This window comes from Cynocephalus volans, chromosome 17 (assembly GCF_027409185.1).
Source record: "Cynocephalus volans isolate mCynVol1 chromosome 17, mCynVol1.pri, whole genome shotgun sequence".
Classification (NCBI taxonomy): domain Eukaryota; kingdom Metazoa; phylum Chordata; class Mammalia; order Dermoptera; family Cynocephalidae; genus Cynocephalus; species Cynocephalus volans.
This window is the reverse complement of record NC_084476.1, coordinates 13352294-13379175: the sequence shown is the minus strand read 5'-3', so window position 1 is coordinate 13379175 and position 26882 is coordinate 13352294. Positions and strand designations below refer to the sequence as shown.

The 26882-nt window shown below is 39.6% G+C and overlaps 1 protein-coding gene across 10 annotated transcripts in view; it reads right to left on the bottom strand.

Annotated features, from left to right (window-relative positions):
• DENND1A (DENN domain containing 1A) overlaps positions 1 to 26882 on the bottom strand; it is a 484353-nt gene that overhangs the window by 213889 nt on the left and 243582 nt on the right. For 8 of the 10 annotated variants that reach the window (XM_063081861.1, XM_063081865.1, XM_063081863.1 and 5 more), the window contains 2 exons: positions 23387 to 23497; positions 5367 to 5467 (listed from right to left, as the gene is read on the bottom strand). In XM_063081861.1, coding sequence (XP_062937931.1) covers positions 5367 to 5467; positions 23387 to 23497 — 212 coding nt within the window. The remainder of the gene's footprint in view (positions 1 to 5366; positions 5468 to 23386; positions 23498 to 26882) is intronic. The other 2 variants (XM_063081858.1, XM_063081864.1) reach the window with 1 other exon arrangement.

Below are 26882 nucleotides of genomic sequence, written 5' to 3'. Positions count from 1 at the left end.
AAAATGGGAAGAGACATGGAAAAATTAATTTGGGAAATATTTAGGGCAGACCATTTGTACTAAACTGATTTATTCAGATAATTAAAATCTATGATTATAGCTCTAATTAAAGTTAACTCAGATAATTGGTTGTTGTATTTGTGAATGTACAATTAGAGTCTTCTACATAATTGCAGGGTTTCCAGCATCATACTTTCCATTTATCAACTGCATGCAAACTAGAGCTTGCTCTACTAGCCCCTGGTTTACCAAAGACTGTGATACAGCTTTGGGGGTCTTTGGGCCCAAGGACCATGACCTATGATACCAACAGCAGTATCTGGACTCAGCCCCATTTAACATGTCTTTGTCCAGAAGTCAATGAATACCTCATCTTCAAGCACAATGTAAAAAGCTCTTACGGCCTACACTGTTGTCCTGAAAACTCCTAGCAGCATGTACCTGAAGAAAAACTGGCAGCAGTGGTCCTCATGTGTTAATTACACTTGTGAAGTCTATTATGCATAGAAAGGGCACCTGCTGGCAGTGAAAATGACTAGAATCTGCCCTTCCTGTGCAGTGAGTAAATTGAGAGTTCATTTCTACAGGAGATAATAGTTTTCAGATTCCATTTCGTGTATCCCCTGCATGGGGACGTACTTAACATTTAAATCATCTGCAGAGGAACAAACCTCCTTCAAATTTACATGTTTCAGGCTCCTAGCACTTTACTTAAAATGCTAGTTAGCCCTGCTGATTCTTACCACCAAGGATTAAACTCAACGGTGGTGAAAGTCACCCAGCACAATAGAATAAAGTTATTAGCATTGACTCAAATTTCACGACATTTGTAGTTTCTGACCAAAGCAGTGGTAGCAGGCTGAAGGTGATCAAATCAAGCCTTGACTGGAGGATCTGATTTTTTTTTCTTTTGAGGTCTTTCATTTCATCATTCTTACAACTGCAGTTAACAGACACCAATCCCCACCGGCTTGTAATCATCCTTTAGTTAAATGTCAAAAAGTTATTTCATGAAAACAAGAGAGCAGGAGAGAGCCTGCTATCACACAAACACGGACACTTCCCAGATGGAGACTCATCTCAAAACCCACTCAGGCACCGATAAATACAAATCTTAACTCTGGTTTTTTGGAGTCGAAGTCTGGGGTGACAAGGCCTTAGCAGCCTTCTTTGCCAGCTCTTCCCTTCTAAGCTAGACCTGCCAACATCATTGCCCTTGGTCAGGCTGGTGACACAATTCTTGAGAATACTAGAGTTAGAGATGAAGTTGAAAAGAGGACCTTGGATCAGTCTTCCCAGGAAGAGTAAATCATCTACTAAATCCTCTAAGCAAACAAGAGGGAGAGATGGCAGCTGGAAACAATGGGCTAGAAATGATTTTTCAAAAAATAGCTTTTCAATTATAAAGACCATACTTTGTCATTGTAGAAATATTTGAAAGTACAAAAAATTAAATAAAAAGCATGCAGAAATTCTCTCCTTCCTCCCTGTCACAAGTCACTGTTAAACATTTTAGCATATTTATTTCCAGATTTCTGCCTCTTTATATATGTATATGTGTACATACACATCTAATTCTTGTGTTATGTATACACATACATGTAATTCGTGTTTGTTCTTATAAAAATGGGGTCATACAGTGCATAATGTCTACATCGGGGCAAGTTACTAAACCTCTTGGGGCCCTGATTTACTGATCTGTGAAGCAGTACCTGCCTTGCAGGGTTGCTGGAAGAATACAGTGGGATCACAGACATAAAGGAGACAGTCCAGAGACCAGGGCATTGGAGATGTTCAACAATGGCAGCTATTGTTATCACAGATGTTCCTAACGAAGCATTTTCCTCTCATTTCTGGGAATATAAGCTGCTGGTTTTAAACTAGCTAACAATTTAGCAACCAAAACTTTCCAAGTAATGGAAAGCTAAAGCTGTACTACTTGGCACACAGACAATATTGATTCTCCCAGTTCCACCAATGCCTGAACACAGAAGCCCCTCAGTGTTCCTGTCTGGAGCACAGCATGAAGACTCTTCCAGTGGCAATGCTGGGTTGCCCTTCAGAGCAAACGTCCGGGGTGTGGTGTGTATGGGGGTGTGTGTCTCTCTCCACGTGGGGACCCTGAGGCAATGTCTGTGGGAAAGGGACCTGTGTCTGTGTGGGGTCTGCCTGTGAGGATGTTGTACGTCTGTAGGGGAGGCATGTGGCAGCAGGTTCTGTGTGCTAAGAACAGAGTCAAAATGGGTCCCAGAGAATCCTCAGGAGAAAAATCCCAGGCCCAGGTGAAGTCGGTGGCTTTGGACAACTGCTCTTCCTTCCTTAGGGGTGGTAGGAAAGAAGGAGAAGACTGACAGGCAAGAAAGGAGCAAGAAACAAGCCTGGGACAGGGAGGAAGGCAGTTGTGGGAACACAGACCATCTGGCCTCTTGCTTCGCATCAGAATGGGGTGAATCCCATCCCTGAGCTTGGTGCATGCTGGAGAGAAGAGAGCCAGGTGTGAGGAAGGCAGCGAGGGTTCAGGCATAATGCAGAAGAGGAGGGAGTACTAAGGTCAGACAGCACCACTTTCTAGTGTATCTTCTCTGCAATGGCATTCAGGCTTTCTCCAACAGAATCTGCCAAAGAGCAGATAAGAAGATAGTAGGGGTGCCCAGGGTCAGTGGCAAGGCCACTATGGAATTGGTGAGAGACCCGGAAACAGTTCGTCTCTCGTGGATCTTACCAGTCTGTGTGCAAATAATCTGTTTGTGCACCTGTCTTCTACACCCAATTCTTTGAGGCTCTTTTGATCAAGACTAACTCTCATCTGTCTTCCTGCACTTAGCACAGTACCTGAGACATGGCAAGCTTCAGTAAACATTTGCTGTACTGAAAAAGCTCCCAAGGGTCCAGAGCAAACAGGAAAGCAAAAAAACCAGAAGGAGGTTAGTTAAAAGGTAGAACAGAGAGGGAACAACAGGGGTGAGGGGGAAGGGCATGGCAAAGATACAAAGGATATTTGGAAGAAAAGGAGAAGAGGTGGCCAAGGAAGGAAATCAGAATCAGAGGGGAGAATTCGAAGCCACAGATGCGGGAACTGAGTGAGCTTCAAATGGTTAAATGACACGAGGTGTGTCACCCTACTAGGTGGCTCATAGTGCTTTCACTCTTTATAAAGTGCTTTTGCACATACATTATTTTATTTTATCCTGTAAACAATTGAAGGACTAAGTTCCAGTATTTCTAGGCTTCTACAAATAAGGAAAGAGATTTGGAGAGGCAAGGTCTCTTGCTCTAAGTTACACAACTACGCAGTAATGGACCTGAGACAGGGACTCAGATATCCTCCTCTCAGCTCTGTCCTTGTTTATGCTACTACACGGCCTGAGGGAGGGAAGTAACCTTTCTATAGATGACAAAATACAGCAAATGTGAGCTCAGTGGAAATAAGGGGAGGCCAACAGTGTGGATTCTGAAGCCACTGAGGATGGCAGAGAATAGACGGAAAGAAGATGTAGATGCCTAAACAAATGGGCATTATGACCCTGGAGACAAGCAGCTGACAGTGACAGGGTGGTGAAGAAGGTTCTTAGGTTCTGTGCTAGAAGCCAAATGACCCAGTGAAATTTGGCCATGGCAGTGGGGACAGAAGTCTAACAATCTCCACTGTGGAGCCTGGGAGCAGAATGAGCAGCTTCAATCGGAGAGAGCTCAGCATTCCATAAAGTCCCCAACAGAATGGGAGACGCTGGAGAACTTGGTACAGGGGAGGGGTCGGGGATATAACAGCCCGGAGGTTTGAAAACACTCCCTGAGGAAAAGAGGAAACCCAAATATTTAATGTAACAAGGTGAATTAGTTATGAAGGGTTTATATCTTTATCTTCTCCTATCTACAATACCTCCTACCTATTCCAGAAGAGATGAAAAATAAAATCTAGACCATCAGTACCTAGAAGTCAACATAAACTGAAAAGAATTTCCAAAATAAGCCAAGGTTTAAAGAGACATAATAAACAAAATGTGGGCCCAGCCACCTGACAAATCAAGGTGAAATTTAAAATAGGCCAGGATTACATTCTCCACATAGTGGGAAACACACTGCTCCTTAATCTCATAAGAGGTGGGAGAAAGGCATGGATAAAGAAGACCCACCTTGATAAGAAAGATATATAACAGAGAATTGGACCAATTCACTTAGTGCTATGCATAAGAAAGGGCCACTGATTTTTGCTTGAGAACGCTTAGCTACATCTTTGCTATACCCAGGGCTTCTGGGAAGGAGGATATGCTCAACAGATTCAAATCAGCAGTGACTGTGGAATGCCTTTAATCTCCCAGGACAATCTAGCTACCTGGGTGAACCTTTTCAGAGATTATTGCAAAACAGGCTGGGGAGACCAGTAAGAATTATGACTGACTTGGACTGATCACTCTGAACCAATGGTAAACGTTCTGAATCATCTGTTAAGTGACAGGACTGTGACCCCTCAGATGGGTCCTTTTCTCCTGAAGCGCTAAATTTCTGACAGGCAATTAGTGCCTTTCCTATGTACGTACTGTGCTCCCTTACCAACTTCTGCTGACTTGAGCTGTTTGGAGACAATGTCTTTAATCATATTACACTAGAGAAAGAAGTTATTCATAAGGAAAATGAACCCAAATCAGTCACACAGTCTTTTCCAGTAATCTGCTGAAGACATATAGCGAGGAAGACAATGCTTCTGCAGAAACATCTACTAAGCACCTACCATGAGCCAGCTTTTCTACAGGGTGTCTTTCATCCGTTATCTCATTTCATCTTTATATAATTATGCATTGAACAACTTCATTTTGCAGATGAGGAAACAAAATCTTAAGCCAAGCCACTTGCCCAAGGTGGCAGAGCTGACTCCAAAATCTTCCTTCTTCCTTCCTTCCTTCTACTAAAACATGTTTCACTGAACAGTGAAATACTCATCAAGAAACTTCAGAAGGTTTTGAAGTCTGGCTTGTGATCCCAAACCACAGCTGAGAGCAAGCCTCAAGGAACATGCCAGGGCATGGCTGAAACTTAAAGACCTTGGGGATCTCAGTTGTTCTTATCACCAATTTCCAATTTGTCTTAGGGAAAAAAGAAACACAACCTCTTGGTGCTTTGGTTCCCCAAACTGAGGAATGGGAAAAGTATTACTTACTCTCTTGAACTCTTCAGAATGACATGACATATATGAAAGGTATTTGGAAACAAAGGTAACATACAGTCAGGAGTGGTCTAACATCCATGCCATTTGGAAGTTAGTACTTTTAATTTAGAGTCACCAACTTCATTAAGAAGTTACAGAGCTAACATGCCCAGTTAGTGCCCAGAAAAGCAGCAGCAGAGGGCAGGGTGAGCCGCAGCCTTACCAGCAGTAGTCCAGCAGATGGGGGGGCAGCACGGGGATGTAGACGTGCTGCCAGTACATGGGGTAGAGCATCGCAGCAGCCCCATGGATGCAGGCGGTCAGCTGCAACAGAAGCACAGCAGAGACTCAGAGCTCAAGAACTGAAGTGAGGAGTACTGTCCTCTGACTTCAGCAATAAAATCAAATACATTCCCACCACCATATTTAAAATGATAAACTCAAAAATCTGGAGAAACAATTCTAAATTAATTCAATAACTAATTCAAATTTAGTAAGAGCTATCTCTTCAAAAAAAAATCTATTCTTTTTCTGATTATAAAGCTAACGCAAACTTACGGTAGAAAATTTAGAAAATGGAGAAAGGAATAAAAGAAAATAAGAGTCACCTCTATCTGAAGATTGTTTAACATTTTAGGGTATTATATACATAAGCACTTATATTCCCTTTTCTGATAAAATTGGGATTACTGTAAATACAGTGTTCTTTTGCTCTTTTTGTAAGTTAACATTATTTGATGCCATTTGCCCACGCTTTTAAATATTCTTAGAAAATATATCTTTAAATAATACTCAAGGAATTTCCCATAATATATTTAGGTACTCTTTCATTAAGTCATATAAGCATAGCAAGTCAATAATTTTTTATATATGGTTCCTAGATGTAGAATTCAAAGACAGGGGTTATAAATATTTTAAGGTACCTAATAAATATAATATGCAAATACCATAAATACGTTACTATAATAAGCAGATGAGGGATGGAGGCTCTTTACACTCCTCCAGCCACTGGTCTCCCTGCCCCTAATCAGCACTAAGTATTGTAGGCAAGTTAGTGACTTTTACATTGGATCTGTCTTAGTTTTATTTTTATTCCTCTGATCATGACTGAAGCTGAACATTTTTTCATATGTTTCTTGACTATATTTTTTAGGTAAATGGTCTGTTCACATTCTTAGCCCACTTTTTAAAATGAGTATAAGTATCTTAAAAATTGATTTATACATGATCACCAATGATATGCGAAGGATACTAGCCCTTTCTAATGTTTTTGAAAATAATTTATCCTTAATTTTCTTTGAATTTCTGGGTGAAGAGAAGGTTTAAATAATTATGTAGACAAATCTTTTCCTTCATGATGGTTTCCACTTGCTTTTATCCTAAGAAAGTCCTCTAATTTTTCTCCAGCTGGATTAAATTTAACTCTTTAATCCATCTGGAATTAATTTAGGTTTAAGAACAGAGGTGAGAATTTATTTTTCCACATTGTTAATCAATTGCTCTGGCACTTTTTACTAACTAATCCTCTCCTTATTCTTTTGACATGCCCCCTATTTTGTATTCTTATTATTTTTTTTCTTAAGAGGTAGAGATATCATACAATCAGTATTTGATACAATTAAAATTTTAGAAGACAAAGATAGTATAAAGGGATTCAATTTCTACAAAATTCAATATAGTGAAAAAAAGGAAAAAAACCAATCTTTGGAGATATAGCTATGAAGTGACAAAAGCCAACAACACATGTTTCTTTCTTTCTTTTTTCTTTAATGTTTCTTTGGTTTCTGGGAAGCCTGTTCCCATGAGGACTTTGCTTCTTTTGGAAGCTGTTAACTGGCCTTTGCTGACAGAAGGACATTTACGTGGCGAAAGAGTGACGTGCCAAGGCCCAGTTAAAAGAATCCCAGAGGTTAGTGTAACATGAACAGCTTTAAATTGGATATTCTGCTGATGTTTCACAGTTGTGAGAGCTGTGTATTAAAGCCAGGGCCTTTATTCCATCCGTACCCCCACCTCCCATTCCCTCCAGATCCTGTTCCTTAAATCAGGTACATGCGATGAACAGGAGATGATCCAGCAAAGCCCTCAAGAGCTGTTCCCAGCTACCCTGCCAAGGCTTGTAGGTTTAATCCATCCCTTTAACTTCGTATAAAGGAAGTTTTCACATATATACATGACTAATCCCTTCAGGGTGTCTTAGAGATGAAAAATCCTTGCTGGTGTTGAAGGAGTGGAGAATGAACCAACTTTATGCCAGTCCTACCCTGAAGTCAGGCTGGAGGCTTACACTGGCCTTGGGCCCCAGCTCTTTCTGCTCATCCTTTAACTAGCTGCCAGAGTGCTCTTCCTAATGTGCAGGAGCAGTCACATCACTTTCTATTCAGAAGACTTTGGGGGCATGTCTGGAACAGGCTGTCTCCACCAGTAACCTAGAGAGCAGCAACTCCAGCCACAGTCTCTACAGCCTTCTCCAAGTTTTTCCTTGGAATACATGACTTGCATACTTAGGAACAGTTATGTACTCCTTTTCCTCCCTCCTCTTTCCACCCATCCTCTAAACTAGCCTGGATCTGTGCCCCTAGCAAAATCCTCTCTCAGGTCTCTGCACAAGTACTACCTTCCTCTTTGAAGCTTTGCCTGGCTTCCCTGCACATATGCCCCATTATTAACTGAAGTTTGTCCCTTGACTAGGAAGTATAGAACAACCCTGTCTCTCCTAATTTCCATGTTCCCAGTGGCACAGCAGATATATAAATGCTAGTTAGTGCAATGTGTCTTGAATAAATAAAAAAATAATCCTTACTTAAAATATATTCACAATATAAAATTAGTTAGTGGCTTGGCTTTTAACAGTACTATATCAACATTTTCATGACTCTCACAGTGACGTATATGACTCCAATTCCAAAACAACAATGGCAAGCTTAGACACACAAATACACTACTTTTGAAAAACCAAGTCATTCATTCATTCATCCATTCAGTTAATAATATGCCTACTCTATAATTTGTAAACAGAAATAAATAAAAGCACTTCAAAATCTATAAGGTGTCATACAAATGTACAGTGACATGATTGCATCAATTCATTTGTAATTCTCTTTGAAACTCATTCAATAGAATTGTCCTGGTTGAGACTGAACTTGATTACCTGACTGTTTTTAGCTTAAATTCGCTTGGGACAAAATCCATTGCAACTGATAAAGTAGCAGAGATCTTATCTTCTGATAATATTCTTTTCATGTCTCCTTAACCTCAAAAAAATCTACCAAGCTAAATGTCAAGATTTTAAAATTACTTATACCTCATTAAAAAAAAAAAATTGAGTTTTTAAAGTGTTTGATTGTTTCATTAGGGGGATTTCTAAGGGCCAAATCTTTGCAGTTGGGGTAAAGTGCATTCACCCATTTGATTAAGAAAACAAACAAACAAAACTGGGAACTGTTTGGCTCTTTTCCAAAATACTAAATGTCACCAACTATGTGCATCATTACTTAAGAATAGTGGCTAAGCTGATTACAAGAAAAGTCTTACTATATATCTACGCTTAAGCAGAAATAATGTATTATGTTCCATAACGTATCACTAGCCATTTATTTTAAAATATTTCTAAACCCCGTTTCTAAAAGTAAGGGTCCTAAAGACCTATGCTCATTCCTTACAGAATACAAAATTCAAGAGTAATGAAAGTATACAATTTAGAGTATCGTCAAAAAAGGGGTATTGTGAATATTTAATTGAAGTGCAAGTTGAGGAAAATGATCCTATCAAAATCTCACTTGGTGGGAGAATAGAAGGATAGTATGTGCAAAATTTGCCCAAAGTCATTAGTCACAATGAATATTCATCAGAAGCCAATTATCAATCCCATTTAATGACACCCCAAAAGATTTTGCCCTGAAGCAGCTGAATAGTCTAAGACTCTAGACAAAACTAGACAAATTATACAGCCAACAGCCAGTCTAACCAGGATGCAGACTGTACAGTAAACCACTGGTGGGTTTTTGGACACAGTTTAGCAAATTCTGTCCTCAATTAGAGCTACACAAGGTCAGTTATATCTTGGAGCTTTTAATATGGCTCCATTAGTTTTCTTTAGGGAAAAGAGTGAAGAGGAGAAAGCAATGCGGCTAGGACATGAATGGAGAGGGGATCAATGATAGAGTTGGAAAAATCACAAGGATACTTTTTTTTTTAGTTTAAGGTATTTCTCAGAAATAATGCCCAGACTGCCACAATCTTAGATTCCAATAGAATTAGAAATCAGCTGGTTCCTAATGGCAGCTCTGCAATTTAACATGGAATAAATATAAGAAACCCCCCTCTTAACACTTTTTGGTTTTTAAAACACATAAATGTATCATTATTTCAAAATTAAATAAATTAATTTTTACAGAAAAAAAAAAAAAAGAAAAGAAAAGAAACAAAGCCCCTTCAAAAAAAAAAAAAAAAAAATCCCCAATAGTGTATGTGTCCAGCACCATGCTGGGGGTTTAGGTTCTTGCCATGTTCCCTTTCACAGACTCACATAAAGTCTCTTTTTGACCTGAGCAAGCCACTTCCTCTCCTGGGTCTCAATTTCCTCATCTGTAAAATGAGAAGCTGGACTACACGATCTTTGTACCCGCTTCCAATTTTGACAACTTATGATTCTAGAGGAATTGCCATCTTTTGACGTGAAGAATGCTCCTCCTCTGCCCCAATTTACCTTCTTCTGCCAGACTAACTAAGCTAAGTAAATCGGGGTCCATCTCAAAGTCAGTCTTGCTTTCTCATCTCTGCAGCTACAGGGCCCACCTGGAATTCATGGGCTACCTGGGAAGCACCACCTTTCAGTCATCCATCTCTATCACCTGACCGTGGAGGGCACAGCCTTCTTCCATGCTTGGCTCCAGATACTCTGAAGATCTCCCAGGCGAAAGATCTTAGGAGATCAGGAGCATGAGACTATGGATGTGAGCTCCTTAGAGACAGAGAACACATTCAATTCCTCTCTTTAACCCCTACTGCGCTTGACAAAGAGCAGGTGCTGGGTAAATGTTTGGGGAATTAAGTTAGAATGCCTTTAGCTTGGCATCGTGAGGAATGGTAGGCAAGATTACCATTTAATAAATTTCAGTTGCTTAACAGATCACAACTAGAAGCTGCAAATTTCCTTTAGAAAGTATTGAGATTGCAAGTTCTAAAGGCTGGCTGAGGGGGGAAAAAAAATCAGGTGGTCACAGTCATTCTTCACATCCTGGAATCCAGAATGTTAAATAATCAAACTGACAACTGCTTCAAGGGTTAGAGGCATTTGGATTTCCTCTCTGAATCTAAACATACAGAAATTGATGACATGAAAAGTATAGAAAAAATACCAGATTACTAACTTTAAAGAGAAGTCATTTTAAGTTTACTCATTTCAACCAAGAATCATCCTATGTAGAACAGTTGTAGAAGATATTGTATGTCTTGGGGAAGTTGTTAGCTTTCTCAATTTGAGAACTAGTAGATTCTTTAATTATAAACCATCTTTATAGTCATCAACAAATACAAGGGTACTTCTAAAAGTTCACAGAAAGATTCATAATTAATTTTATTTCTATATTTTTTATAATATTTCTAAATATTTCTAAAATATTTCATAATTTTAATTCTATCTTCCATGAACTTTTTGAAGTACACTCGTAAATGGTACGTACCATGATTCAAACGGTGCTATGGTTTTTGTTTTTGATTACAATTTATTCTCAATGGATAATCCATTATAAAATCAGCAAAACGCTTTAAATAAAATCTACAGGGGCTCTCTATAAGTTAACCTATGGTTCAGCTACGTTTAAATCGTTTTTACTATATTTAGTGGGTGAAGAGCTGGTTTTTAAGAAACTATCAAAGATGCCTTAGCAGAAAGGCAACTTAGAAAGCCTCAGAAATCAAAGAACCTTCTGCTAGTCTAGACAGATGACGGACATGTGAGTGGAAAGAAGAAAAAGCAAATAACATCCTGCTTTTCTTAAAAGCTGATATGTAGTGCTTCTTATTTGGGGGGAAAGAAAGCAATCTTTCTTCCAGTAGCTCTCTTTTAGCTTGGTGGAACTCATCTTACCTCTTCCTGCTCCATTATCCTTTGAGGAAAGAGAAGGAAAAAAACCAAAAATCCTCACCGGGAAGTTAAGTAGAGAACCTTCCCCCAAGAGCAATATCATACAGTCAAAAGGAAGTGCACTCAGGTAACCACCCGCCTACTTAATCACATCTCTCCTTTTTTTTAAAGCTACCTGGAGTAATTAGAGTAAGTTATTAACCAAGGCAACAAATTTCGTGCCAAGATTTGACACTTCAAAACATCAAAGCAATTAAAACTGCCAGAGAAAAGCTTTAGTTACCAAAGCAGAGGCAGAAACTACGGTCTGGTAAACTACGCTACAAATAAGCCCAGAGCACCATGAATGAGGAAAGAGATTTCTTCTCACCTTAAAAATGAAAAAGAAGAAGGCAAGGTTACATGGGGATTGACAGCAATTCACTTAAATACTGGCACAGCAACTACGCTGCCACTCCTCCATTCTGTGTCTATGACAGACATTACTAACTGGTTGTGGAGTTGGGATGTGGCCTAAGGATCTCACCTAACATGCAACCATTGTGAATAGATCATGGTCAGCACTCAAGAATAAATCTATTTGCCACCTCAAACCTAGTATAAGTAGATATTTACATTTCTTTGAAAATATTTCTAAGATCATAATTTATATTTAGCAGATAAATTTACACTATTGTTTTAATAATCATTTTTTATTTTTTAAAAAGAAAGCATAACTGAACATGGAATCATGACCACCAGGTATCCATACATGGAGAAGAAACTAAGGAATCTTCAGGTGGTGAATTACTGAATTTGCATGCATAGAGAAAAAAAAAAAAACAAACCTCTCCCTTTTAGAGTTTTGTCAGGCAAATTTAACCTTAGAAAGTGATGGTAAACTCAGAAAGATTAAAGCTAGAAAACAACCACCACCATGACCACTTAATTAGCACTTACTATCTGCCAAATACTGAGAACACTGCTTCTCATATATTTAATTCATTTAATCTTCACAACAGCCCTATGAGGTAAAGCAGCATTATTATCCCCATCTTAAAGATGAGGAAACTAAGGTTCCTAGATGTTAAGGTACTTGTGTAAGGTTACAAAGCTAGTGGCAGAGCTAGGATATAAACCCAGGGAAGTCGAGCTCCCAAGTCTGTGCTCTTAGCTCACTCGAAACTGCCTCTATGCTCTGATCTGCATTAATCCAACAATTACTGAATATCCAGTATGTGTACACACCATGCCCTCAAGCAATTTAAAATAGAGAGGAAAAAGATCAAAATGCAAACAATCAACTCTAACACAAAAGCTTTATGAAAGAGATGCTATAATAGAGGTTCAAGAATGTTAACATATAAAGAAGGAATCATTAATTCTGCCTGGGGCAAAAATCAAGCCGGCTTCACAGAGACAGAGACAGAGGATTCAGAGCCGACAGAGCATAGAAGGATGAAGACGGAGAAGCTGTCCTCCTCCCTGCTGGGAGGCCAGTCAGATGGTAGGGGTGCCTCAAGTGAACACAAGGGCGTCTGAGGCCACTCAAGCTCTATGTAGTGATGACTGTGAAAACTTGAACGAGAAATGACCATTTAGTCAATGACTAAGTGACTAGTGAGAAGTGCGTGGGTATGCAAAATCTCCTATGAGTTGCCATGACTATTTTCTGTTGTTTGGATTCATTCACCAGCTACTATCACCAGTTATATTAATTAAATCTTCAGAACTCTCTTAGGATCTCTATCAACCTCTTTGTTCTGAAAGTCAAATAGGAGTTTATTGCTTGCAAGGATGAGATTCAGCATCAAGTAACATTTACTGAATGAGTAGTACACCCACCACTGGGCTATGCTTTTTCATTTCTATGATCATTAAATCCTTTCAATCCTGAGGTAGATGTTAATACTATCTCCATTTTTATAGAAGAGGCAGACTCAGAGAGGTCAAGTAACTTGCCCAAGATCATTTGGCTAGAAAGTGGTACAGGGAGAACGAAGTAAAGGGAGTAAGCCTTTAAAACCAAAGGGAGTAAGCAATCAAAACCATCCTGACTTGAAGCCTGATGTCTCTCCTCCAGCCCTGTTGTCCTTGTCCTTGGGAAAAGATACTACCAGCAGGGCTGTCTGATGCACCCAGCTGGTAGACTCTGTGTAGCTATCAAGGTAGCACAAAAGAAAAAATGAATTTTCATTCTGTCTGCGCCAATCTCTGACTGTGTTGCTTAATCTTACATCATACTACCTTGTTTTGCCAAAGAGACCACACACTTTCTGCATGCAGAAACAACAGAGGAAATTATGAGTCCTTGTTCCCAGCGACTATGCACATAGTAGGTGCTCAAATTTCTTTAGTGAAAGCCATAGAGACGTCTGCCCAAGTGGATGCCATTTAGAGCTTTTTGAGTATATTAAGATGTCAATGACTTTTTGGTAGAGATCTGATTCATAAGAGTTTAAAAAGTAAGCTATCATTCCCACCATCTAATGTAGTCAACTCATGAAATAAATTTATACATGACAACTTTAAAAAGTTCATGGAAAAACATAATTAAAAAGATAATATGAATCTTTCCATGAAGTTTCGAAGTACTCTTGTACATATTTCATGAATTGACCACATTACTAAAATAATAAAGTTTTCTGCTGTGTTCTTAATGAACTGACTAGGGAAACACCACCTCTCTAGATCTATTTACATACATGTACCCAAAATTACACCAGCGGACTACACTGGCATTCCATAATATTCCTGAGAGCTTGAATAGATTATAGTTAGCTATGTCCTGTTCCAGACTAGCCAAGGCCAAAATTAAGGCCCTCTCAAACAAAAATATGAAAACAGAGAACTTTTTTGTTTTAAAAAAATTTTTATTGAATCAAATTAATTATACATATTTTGGGGGTTCAACATTGAAATGTTGATCAAATCAATACTACCAGCATATATATTGTTATGAATCGTAATCATTCTTTATGCCCCCTGTCCAATCTCTCCCCGTCCCCCTCTACCTCCCCCTCCCCCCTCCCCCCCTTTTATTACCCTAGATTTCTTCTCTCCTTCTGAAAGAATAATGATTACTCTGTTGATTTGTTACCTAGATGATCTGTCCAATGCTGAGAGGTATGATCAGGTCCCTCAATATTATCATAGAGCAGATGCTTCTTCTGTCACTCTGAAATGGGCTTTGTGGAGAGAGACATCCTCTCCTTTTATCTCTGCTGATGACTCCCTTGTGTCACTTGTGTCAATGCATTCCAGTGGCTGGCAGACCATCTGCGTGGTGATTGTGATGTCTAGTCGCTTTTGTGGCAGCCATGGTTACTGCGGTGGCTGTGGTGGGCCACCCACATGGAGGTGATGTTTTTGGCATGCTCCTTTGTGCCGGCAGTGTGCTTGGTTGTGGGAAGTGTCTGGTCCCCGGATCCATGACTCAGGTCTCTGGGCAGGGCAGGCCCTGAGGTGCTGGCGTGGTGTGCCTGGTTGTGGGAGGGGGGGTCCAGTCCCTGGCCCCATGTCCTGGGTGGGGCCCTGAGATGCTGGTGGTGTGCCTGGTTGTGGGCAGGGGGCTCTGGTTCCCTTATCCATGCCTTGGGTCCCTGGGTGGGCCCCAAGGTGCTGGCATGGTGCTTGTTTGTGGGAGGGGGTTACGGTCCCCAGATCCATGCCTCAGGTCTCTGGGTGGGTCCAAAGGCACTGGCACAGTGTGCCTGGTTGTGGGTAGGGGGTCTGGTCCCTGGCTGCATGCACCAGGCCCTCTGGTGGGCCCCAAGGCACTGGCGGCATGCTTGGATGTGGAAGTACAGTCCAGTCCCTGGCTCCAAGCCTTGTTTTCCCAGGTGGGCCCCAAGGTGCTGGTGGTGTGAGTGGTTGTGGGCAGTGGCCCGGTCCCCACTCCATGCCTCGTGCCCCCTTGGTGGCCCCAAAGCACTGGTGGTGTGCCTGGGCTGGAACTGATTTTTTGTCCTTTGCTTACTTCTAAAATGGGGGGAACTTCCTGTGGGAACAAGTACTTGAACTCTGTGGTTGAGCTAAATTGCTGCTTTGCTGCTGTTTCCCTAGGGAAGGCTTTTTGTGAGACCCAGAGTTTAATGGTTGACCTTATAAGTACTTCCAGTCCTCTACGGACCCAGTACACCTGGTTTGTGTAGAAACTCTGATCTGGGCCTGAGTTTTTCCATCAAACTGCACCCCATGCAATTTTGCATTCCTGACCAGTCTCTTCTGAGTGGTCCTGCGCCTACTGGGGGGCAGATTGGCTGTGCCCTTGTGTTCCCCTGGTGGGCCTGTCTCCCCCACTGCCCCTGCTCAAAACATTTCCCCTGGGATGGGCCCTGTGCCAGTCCCTTGTGATGACTCACTGGCCTCTGAATGGCTCCCCTTTTTCAGGTGTTCTGGCTCCTCTCTCCTGCATGGGTCCACGGGAACCCTATTAGTGATCTTGCTGTCCTATTCTCCCCTGCCGCCTCTAAGTAACTCCATCTGAAGGGCAAAGCTGCAGCTTCTGCCAGCTCCTGCTCCATGCGCTCAGCAGTTCCAGCCTTAAAGCAGCTGCAGCCCAAAACGCTCAGAGCAGTTTTTTCTTTCTCTCATTGTGGTTTCTCCTGCCTTCATGAACTCGGTAGGTTTCTCTTCCTCTTCCTTTGAGCTCCAGTGGCCCCAGCTTGGCTGATTTACATTTTTATAGTTGTAAATTGGTTGATTTGTGGGAGAGAGTGACGCTGGGGACCGTCTATTCTGCCATCTTGACCAGAAGGCGAAAACAAAGAACTTTTTAAGTGCTAGTCTGTACTCATAAATGTCTTCTAAACAAACTGAATCAGTCTCTCTTATGTAGTCTCAAAACAAAAATGAGTCTAATAATGTGAAATAATAACCACCAAAGAATAAACGTTTTTGTTTTACAGAACTGTCTATTCACTGGTTCCAAATCTGACTTAAAAAATATACATTCCGTGGTTCCATGTTAGACCTTTTGGACCAGAATATCTGGAGGTGATGCCCAAGAACCTACATTTTAAACAAGTTCTCTGGGTGATTCTAATACAACTAATCTGTGGATCAGCATTTGGGGATCACGAACCACCTAAATCCTGTGCCTACTCCAAAACAGGTGCTCAATGTTTGTTGAAGCAATGCGAGAAGAGGCAGGAGGGGAAGGTAACTAGTCGGGAGGCCGTGGCTGGTTGAAGTCATACCAAAGCATCACAAATTAAACTGTTGATACACTATATTGTGATAGAGTCTAAAGAACATCTCAAGGTTCTTCATTCCAGTTATAGTTTAACATGAACAAGAGAAAACCAACTCACACATAATTAAATGAAAATAGTTCAAAAAGCAGTTAATTGTATTTACATTTAAATTTAAAAACCAGAGAAAAACCACATAAATAAACCATACCAATCTTTTCTCCTACTTTCTGTCATTGGAAGTTCCTTTCATTTATTTTTAACAGTTTTTAATATTCTCTGAGCCCCAATAAAATTTTATGTAATGGAGATTAGAGAGGCTATGTTATGTGAAAGTTTGGCTGCAGAGTCTGTATTTCGTGCCACTTCATTACATTTTGCTAAGGATTTCCCTTTTCACCAAGAGGATTAGTTTTCTTCTCACTTCTTTGAATACTCTTCTTAGGTGGTTAGTGTGAACTAGGTTAATCTCTTTTTTAACATATAAAGGATGAACAAACAAAATGTTCGATTTATTTTATTTTTTAAATAGAACACTAAATTTAGTCTTAGAATTCTCTGTTTGGTAGGTTTCCAGTTACAAGGTCTTGGCTTCCCTTGAGCACAGTTTGAGACAAAATAATGCAGTTTGTTCCTGTGGCAGGAACATGCAGAGTGGAGTGTGCAGGCAACGAGGCCTTGGCTCTGGTCCAATATTTCAAACCTCCTTAAACTGCCACTCTCGTCTCTGCTTCAAGGGCTGCAGATAAGCAAACAGGATTAGTTTGTTCTAGTCCAGAAGAGCTAAGAAAGCATCAAACACATCATTCAGGTGACCAGCCCAACACACAGGCTGGCAGAGTTGTGAAAAGATGGAGCTCATCAGGAAAGAAGCAAAATTGAAGCCACATCTGAAAAACTGCCCAGTCCACAAACTGACCCTTTCCTAGGTCACAAGACCAGATGGTGCTCGGACAATGAATGATGTCAGTGGGAGTGAGTGGGACAGGATTGGGACCAGGTTGGAAAGTACCCATGCTTTCACTCAAATACTGAAGTGTCTACAGAAGTGTCACCCACCACTCTCCAGACTACCAGTGCCCAGGTCCTGTCCAAGTCCCACATTCTCTGGGACTAATTTTCATCTAGACGATATTAGGTTACTCTTTTCTTCCCCAAATGAAGTACCATCTGAAACGTAATAATTCTTTTCATAGTTACAGGTACCACACAAATAATTAGATGCGGAGGCCCAATTAATTAGGTAATAGTCTTGCCACTAAACTGTCTTTTCTTCCTAAGAACTTGTTTTAAAAAGCATCCACTGGATAAAACAAATACATATTCCCTAGGAAAGTAAATATGCCTTTGTCAATAAATTTAAATGGGTATACTTAGTTTTCCAAACTACTTGCAGTACTCATAAATTATAAAGGGGGCAATCAGGGCCAAGATATACAGGAGCTGGGAAGGAACTACAGTACACGAACCCTGCAGCCTCAGCAAGTAAAGGAAGATATGCTCCAGGGCCCCAGTGAGGCTGCTCCGAAAGGAGGAGAACGGCGCAGGTGCAGCTAGAAGTCATCCGAGTCCAACAACATATGGACGGAGTGGACTGAATCTGAACAGTGTTTAAGCAAATGGGGCTTTGGCTAATAGAGGGGGTATGCCAGTTAGACATTCACACATTGGCCTTGGGTTTCCCTGGTGCCTAGAGCAATGCTAGGCACACAGAAAGGGCTCACTAAATCTAAAGTGAAAAGCTCAGATGTACATTCAAAGACAACAGCCAGGCTGAGGCAATTTCTGTCTTTTTAGATCCATGGTCAACAGAATCATGCCAAGAATATTTCTCTAAGTACAGGTGTCATAGGGAACTCGTGACAAATGGAGAGTTACCAAGGAGGCTGTATGAGATGGTAAGAAGGATATTGGCCTGGAGCCAAGAGCAGTGGGTTTTAATTCCATCTCTGCTGCTCATCTAAGTCAACTTCCTGAGCACCAATATTCTCATCTGTAAAAGGAAAAGAAAACCAACTAGGCAACCTAGGGTTTCTGTAAGAACTAATGAAAAAAAATATGATAATCATATATGTATACATATATGATTATTAGCACAGCACTCGGCACATAATAGGAGGCTAAGAAAGATGCACTTAGAATTTTAAAAGGGTGGGGAAGAACGGGGTGCCCCCATATAAAGTATTGAGTATGAATCTAAATAAGTATATGGATGCCATCAACATGCCTCTTTGGCAGTCTTGGAGCTATTCAAAAGTTACACAAGAAACTCCTCTGATCACTATACAACCAGGTCTTATTTTTCACCCAAACCAGTATTGCTCAGCTCCACCAGTCACCTTATCCACCAGATTTGGCTCAGAGTACCTTTTTGGCTCTTTATAAGAATTTTCAAATTCCCTCACTGGGATGGATATTCCTAACAATGAGCCTTTGGCTCTTGTGACAGTTCCTGTACAAGGGTTCTAAAAACAATGTGAGAAGTGGCACCAAATGAACATAACCCATTCCCCAAGGCAAGCACTTTGAAGGGGTTAAGATTCTTTTGCATGAAGGTACTCCAAAAAGTTCGTGGAAAAATAGAATTAAAAAATAATATAAGTCATTCCAAGAACTTTTTGAAGTACCCTTGTATGTGTAGCTCCTGGATGTTTCTTTCCAGAAGCCAAAGCCTCCTTCCCTTGACACTGCAACATGAGGACCTATTTGTATGGTTTGTCTCTCCTACTGACGAGGGTGTGACCATGAGCAGTTATTCCACATTTCCAAATGGTTAGGCTGTTCTGTAAAATGGAAATAATATTGATCTTCCAGGAGTGCTGATGGAATTACATGATATCTCTATAAAGGTATTATCTTCGACCTGCCTGCTATTCATAGGAGTTCTAAAAAGCAATAGGAATTAAACTCAGATATGGAAACTTGGAAGAAAAATGAGGCCTTTGTGCTATAAGAAATCACACTGAAGTATTTACATTAGGGAACAAGATTTAGTTAAGCTTTCCCTATTTATCATTTATAAAGGAAAACAATCAATATACATTAACTGAGCAAAGAGAACAAAAAGTTACATTTTTCTTATACAGAATTTCACAGTGTTATTGACCGAGAAACCCTGAAATGCATATTACCTGACTCTGAACTAAATATTTTTAGGTTTGTCTCTATTGACACAGTCATTTTTATGGAAGATAGCACTCTGGAATGTTCGACAGCTTTCATCTTTCAGATGTTTGATGGCTCTGAGGAGCATTAAGCCTACATCTTCAGAAACAAAATTGAGAAAAAATGTGATTTATCAAGGTATTACAGGCCACATCAGGAACTGTCAAGAGAGGGTCATCAGAAAATCTTGGGCTGAAATAGCCTTTGCATCCCTCTACCCCCTGCATCTAAAAGATAATAAAAAACCACTCTTGAGGAAACGAAAGGCAACAATTGGAAAACTTTTTAATTTTGAATTTGAAGAGGTCCAAAGGCTTGAATTAAACTGATGTCTTCTGCTCAGTAACTTTATCCCCTGAGAAACTCCACATAGCTGATCAGGACACTGCTGATTGATTGCAGGTGGGATATCGTAAGAACTGCACCTCCCCCAAAGAGGTTTCTACCACCAATCAGTAAAATTTAGAACTCAGTTAAGAACCAACTATTATGTTAAAAATGTTTTAAGTCAAAGTAATACATGTTTATAACCTTACAAACAAAACAAAAAGTAAAGGCTAATACTGAAAAGCAACAGTCCACTTCATGATTCTCCTTACCCCTAATTCAAAGTAATCACTTTTTCTAAATAACCATTTCTTGGTTTCAAATTTTAAACATTAAAATTTGACTTCTCATTATAGCATTTATTAATTTGTTATAAACATATATACACACTACATGCCAGACCCTGTTCTAAGAGCTTTGCAAGTATTAACTCACTTTTATTTTACTTGATATGAGGTCCCTGGGGACCCGAACAAATTTAGTGGAGAGAAGGGAGCTAAATCCTAACAGAAGACTGAGGAGGGAATGAGAGGTGAGGAATTAGACAGTAATAAATAACTCTCTTGAGGAATTTTGTTCTAAAAGGGAGAATAGAAATGGGATAAATGGGATGTGAGTCAAGAAAGTTTTGTTTTGTTTTTAAGGTTGCAAGCTACTATATCATCTCGGTACGCTCATGAGAATGTACTTGGAGAGAAGAGATTACTGCTGGAGCAATTTCCTTGAGGTAGCAAGAAGGAAGCTGAAGTGTCACCTCAGTAAGCCATTCCTTGCCAGCTTCTACAAGTGCAATCCCTGCTGCTTCACCACTCCCCATCCACTCTCCTCTTTTGCTTCATTTTACTCCTTAGTACTTATCATTAGCTACTGTACTATTTAACTTATCTTGTCTATTGAGTTTAGTACTTATCATTAGCTACTGTACTATTTAACTTATCTTGTCTATTGAGTTTAGTACTTATCATTAGCTACTGTACTATTTAACTTATCTTGTCTATTGAGTTTAGTACTTATCATTAGCTACTGTACTATTTAACTTATCTTGTCTATTGAGGATCTACCCTACTAGAATGTAAGCTTCCTGAAGACAGATTTTTGCCTGTTTTGTTCACTATTATAACCCCAGTGCCTAAGACAATGCCAGCATCCTGATCAGCTATGTGGAGTGTCTCAGAGGATAAAGTTGCTGAGCAGACATCAGCTTAATTCAAGCCGTTGGACCTCTTCAAATTCAGAATTGAAACATTTTCCAATTGTCTCTGTAAATTAAATGACCTATTCAGTTTTTCTATTTCTTCTTTAGTCAATTTTGGTAAATTACACTTTTCTGTCCATTTCGCCTTTGTTTTCAAATACTGGCATAAAGTTGATAACAGTATTTTCTTACTGTCTTTAAAATCTGTGCTGCATCTGTTCTTTGTGTTTATAGATTTATTCCTTTATTTCGTTTTGGTTTTGGGAAAGAGCAGAAATAAATGTAGTAGATTAAACACAGTTATGTGAACAAAACCATACAGAAGACACGTTCTTCCTTATCTATAAGAGGGAAGTAATAACAGAACCTACCAGAACTACTGTAGTGAGGATTAAATGAGTTAACATATGCAAAGTGCTTGGTATAGTGTCTGGCACATATTAAGGGTTCAAAAATATTATGATTAAATTATAGGAAATTCAGTTCCATTGAGATAATGTCCTGCTTTTGTCAACTGAAGTTTAATAATCTAAACCAACTGTTTATGGGCTAGACTCTCAAATATATTCTCATTTCATTCGGAACTATAAAGAAGCAAAGATAAATCCGGTTGGCAATACTCTCATTCTGAAACTCAATTTGGGTGTTCATGCCCTGAGATTATAAACTGCACTTGTGGTATAAAAGAAAAAGAAAAACAAAACAAAGAAAGAGGGCTACAATAGGCTGCTCTTCCCTTGAGGGCAGGGGCCATGCTTTTGTCACCTACTATGTGCTATAAGTCTAACAAAAGAAATAATAAAACAAAGAATTATGATGAAAATCATAAAGAAAACTGTTAGTCTCACAAAGTTTTCATTATTAGGTGCCTTTTATTCATAGGTAAACACATAACTCATTTCATTCATAGGCTTTTCATTAGGGAATCGCCACTAAGAAAAGGTTTTTCTACCCACTCTAACAGAGGCGTGCCTATTAGGGCATTCTACTCCCTATAAGTTAGTTTACAGGTAACACTTCTATATGTAAGTTTTACCTAAAAACAACGACGACGACAAATTCTGCAAACAGATACTGAACTATTTAGGGCAAAGTATACCAATTTACTTTGTAAAAACTATGATTTACTTTGAAATGCATCAAAAATTAAGATGGACTGATAGATGGTAAGAAGAATGGAAAGACAGATAAATGTGATAAACTACAACAAAATGTTACTGGTAGAATCTAGCTGAAATTATATTGGCATTCACTATAAAATGATTTTAACTTTCTCTAACGCTTAAGAATTTTCATAATAAAAATTGGGGAAAACATAAACTCCTTCACTTAACAAGTGAAAAAAACTAAAATAAAAATAATTTGAAAAATATTCATATTATACATACAGCTAAAGTTATTACAGTATATAAAGAACTCATTCCAATTTATAAGAGAAACATCAAGACCCCTATAAGGTAAATGGGAAAAGACATTACCAAAATACAAATAGGAAATAAGCCCATGGAAAATATTCCATTACCTCTAACCAAAGAAATTAAAATTAAAGCAAACCTGAAATACCATTTTACATCTAGTTTACTAGCAAAATTAAAATACATGCATGAACACACACACACACACACATACACAATTCTGGCAAGGCTGCAGTGAAAATGGTACACTCATATACAGCTGGCAGCACTCACTATAAACAAGCACAGCCTGTTTGGGAAGCAATCTGGCAGTCCCTATGTCATAGTACTTATCAAGTCCTTTGACCTGTGGTCCCAACCTCTTAGAACACAAACGAAATCAGTCAAAAGGAGCCAAAAGATAGGACCAGCTGGTTAGCTCAGTTGGTTAGAGCCCAGTGTTGGTAACACCAAGGTCAAGGGTTCAGGTCCCCATACCGGCCAGCTGCCAAAATACAGTATTACCTACTAAAGGATTAAACTATGAACAACCTAAATGTCCATCAAGAGAAAAAAAAATTTAGTAAATAATGACACATCAGAATAATGGAATATGGTGCAGACAAAAAATGACAATAGTGGAAGTTTATGTGGAAATATGCAAAATGTTCACAACACACAATCAAATGGAAAACTATTTATAACTGATTGTGAGACTAAAGGATAAATGAAATGTGCTCTGGCACTGTAAAGGAGCATGAATAATTAATGAAAGTGACATGTTACCATACGAGGGGATTGTGGCTGATTCCTTTTTCTAAAATTTTCTTTAATCTTGCTGATACATCTTTCAATTAAAATTAAATCACTAAAAAGCCCGTCTCAAGACTGTCTACTTACAGTGCTGAGTTTGCTGCAAATGATGAGGATCCGGCGTTCATACAGCATACTGGCATACAGATGCAACATGTTGTTTACATCCACGGCCACAAAATATTCTGTCAGATTTCTCTAGGAGAAAGAGGAGGCAAAGTTTGTGGCTTATTTTGTTTGTTGTTATTACAAATAGTATCTAATAAACGCCCAAGAAATAGAAAATCATGAGAAAGTATACTTTCTTTCTGTCCTATTCTTTCTCCCTGGGAGACCAAATCCCATGCATGTATAAAATCATGAAAAGTAAAGTTGGAAGAGACCTCACAGATGAAGCAGTCTGAGCAATTATATCTTTGTTTGGTGATTACAGTGTACAACATGAGGTTGTATACAGTACTGTGATTGTTCTTCATGCCAGTTCTGAAAGGTGAGCAGCACAGGAATTCCACAATCTTACAAATGAAGAAATCAAGGCTCAGAGAGATTGTCAAGATCAAAGAGTCTAATAAGTAGTGGAGACGATACTGCTGCTCAGATCTTTGGACCTCAGATCCTAGAACTTTCCCAACACCCAGGGACCAAAATGCTCCTGGCCAGAGTCTGCTTCTGTGCAGTAGATCCCACCCACGAGGACAGGATGTGCCCCGCTCCTGTCATCACTGTTTGTGTCCCCCTCCTCCACAGTTTACATGCTCTAAAACAGCTCAGCTGGAATTAAAGCAATTTCAAAGATTTAAAGTTTTAGGTATTTAATTCAAAGGGGAAAAAAAAAATTGAAGACAAACAGCAGCAAGTTGTGACAAAGCAATGTTCCAACTAGCTATTTTCTGTAGCCTAGGCTCCACTCTTTTAATTAGTACTGTAGATTGGTACTCTTCAGGTTTCAAAAAAAAAAAAAAAAAAAAGGCATGTGTTTCATTTCTACAACCCTTTCAATACCCACCTGACTTTAATAATACACATAAATATGCTAATTTCTTCAATGTTACAGGTTTTCAATGCCACACAATATAATTCTCTGAAAATGAAAGTGATTGGGGAGGGAAGGAGTGCTATTTGCCAGGGGCTGTAGTTTATAATGATTAAAGATCTACAATCCATAAATTGAAGTAAACCAGGTTGATTTTACATGCAAAATAGCATAAAGTGCTTTTCAACAATATTATGGGCTGGGAATAAGAATGGGCACTTATCTTATGATCTATTACTGTTTGGAGTACCAGGTTAACCATCAACCTTTATAGATAAAGAGCAAGTGAATTAATAGCTCCATATACTGAATACCTAGCAAGTGCCAGGCACTGTACCAGACCCTTCATATGTGTAATCCTATGCAATCTTCACAAAAATCCAATGACATATTTTTCTTCTTATCATATAAATAAATTAAATCTGGGAGAGATTCAGTAACTGGAGGAGTCAGATATGATTCCACAGCCTACACACTTTCCCTTACACTACATTGTCCCTCTTAAATACCATTAAATACCTACCATGCACAAGGCTTTACATATATTATTTCACTTAATCTTGAAACCACTCCTTGAACTAGGTATTATTATCCCTATATAAAAATAAGAAAACAGAGGCCACACAGAAAGTGGATAAGACATGATTCAGTCCTGGGCAGGTCTGTCTCTAAACCTATGCTCGTTTTGTGTACCACTCAAAACTGTAGGTAAAAATCATGTTTGGAAAAAGAAAGTATAGCATAGGAATAAGATGGGATCAAAATATGCCTAAAGAAAGGGAGAAAATTCATTAGAAATGATTGTTACCCCATTTATTGAATAATCCTTATGTGCCAAGCAACAGGTACTTTACCTGTGTTCTCTCTAATCTTTCAGCAACTCCAAGATAGGCATTATCATCTCCATTTTATAGGTGGGAAAAATGAGGTTCGGGAAGGTTCATTAGTCTTCTAAAAGTCACCTAGCTAGAAAGGGCAGAGCCAAGTTTCAAAACCAGATCTCCTAAATCCAAAACTCATTCTCTAACCACCACACCAATTTGTCTCTTAAACTTGATGGAAAAATGAAACAAACACAAAAGGCAGTCTGAATTAGTCAACAAGAGTATCTCTTGCCCAGTAGACTGAGGAAGGCTAAGCTAATGATGTCAGGGCGGGGTTTGTTCTGAAGACAGTGACATGGCAGAGCTCTTTTCCCAAACAAAAATATGAGGCCCTCAGCTGAGCATTTCAGTAAAAGCTTAACTGCTGATGAATTACATGAATTTTTCTTTTAAGAGAGGATGGAAGTAAAAAGAAAATAGAAAATGAGGAGCTTAAAGAAGGCCAGAAAGCCCATTAGCACTTTTGACAGATCCAAAGATAACTCTGAAGCCACCAAAACGTGGCCTCAAGAGTCTGCCAAGAAGCTTCACGCTGGGTGGAAATATGTTACACAGCTTGCAGTCCAAATAGGGAGACACAGCGTCAGAGACAAATCCTGTGCCTTATTTTGGTGGGAGAAAAAAAAAAAAAAAAAATCAGAAAGATAGTTTTGTGGATGGAGAGGCAACATTTCTGAAATAAAAATACCTCTTGATTGAGGCATTCCCCCCGTCCCCAATCAGGTTCTGGGGGACTCAGGTGCTTGTTCCAAAAACTCTACACAGGTATGTTAAAAATATGTAACATTTAGCCAAATTCTCTCTAAACTGTCATGTACTTTTTTTGGTATTTCTCATCCCATCTGTGCTGATTACCAAGATATTTGTGTCTAAACAGAAGCTGTCTTTCTTATCTGCTTCCTCCCCTGCCTCTTTCCTTCTGGGATACCACCCGCCTGAGGGGGTGGGAGTCGGTGGGGGGGAGTGCCAACAGCCCTGGGAACCTTGCTCAGCCATGGGAGCACCTGTGGGACAGAGAAGGGCCTTGGGAGCAGCTGTAGGGAGCACTTGCAGATTCCACCAAGCCTGAGCTCAGAAGAAAACCCCTTGGAGACAGGATCTCCCTCCCCCTGCCTTTGCCTTTAAGCATCCAGTAGCTTGAGCTGCACTCATCCTTAATTTCTCAGACCTGCTTTGCCTTTTCATATCCCTGGATCTTTACTTCTGTTGTTTCCTCCACCTAGAATGCTCTTCTCTTCTGTGAGGGTATCCATTCACCTCTCAAGACACAGTTTGAATGTTACCTCCTCCTGGAAGACTTCCTTGACTCCTCACTTATCAAGCTTCTCTTAGTTTGTCCTTACCGTATAACAACTCAGTTTTAAGTATGTTTTTGCCACTACACTGAAGTCTGTTTGGGTAAAATTTGTATCCCACCATCTAGAGTTTGATGAAAGAATGAATCAGTGAGCAGAGGGAAACAAGTGACCAAAGACTGCTGCTCCTTAGCTCTCGTGTGGTCAGTGTGGTATAAGAGGAAGGCACCAGCCTGGAAGAGGGACAGTTGGGCATATAAGGAAGAACATGGCATCTGACTTCAGAAGACCTGGATCTGAGTTGGATGAAGTGATCAATTACTTAGAAATGGTGAAGGGCCAACAGAAAAAGAATTGACATTGGAGCCTGC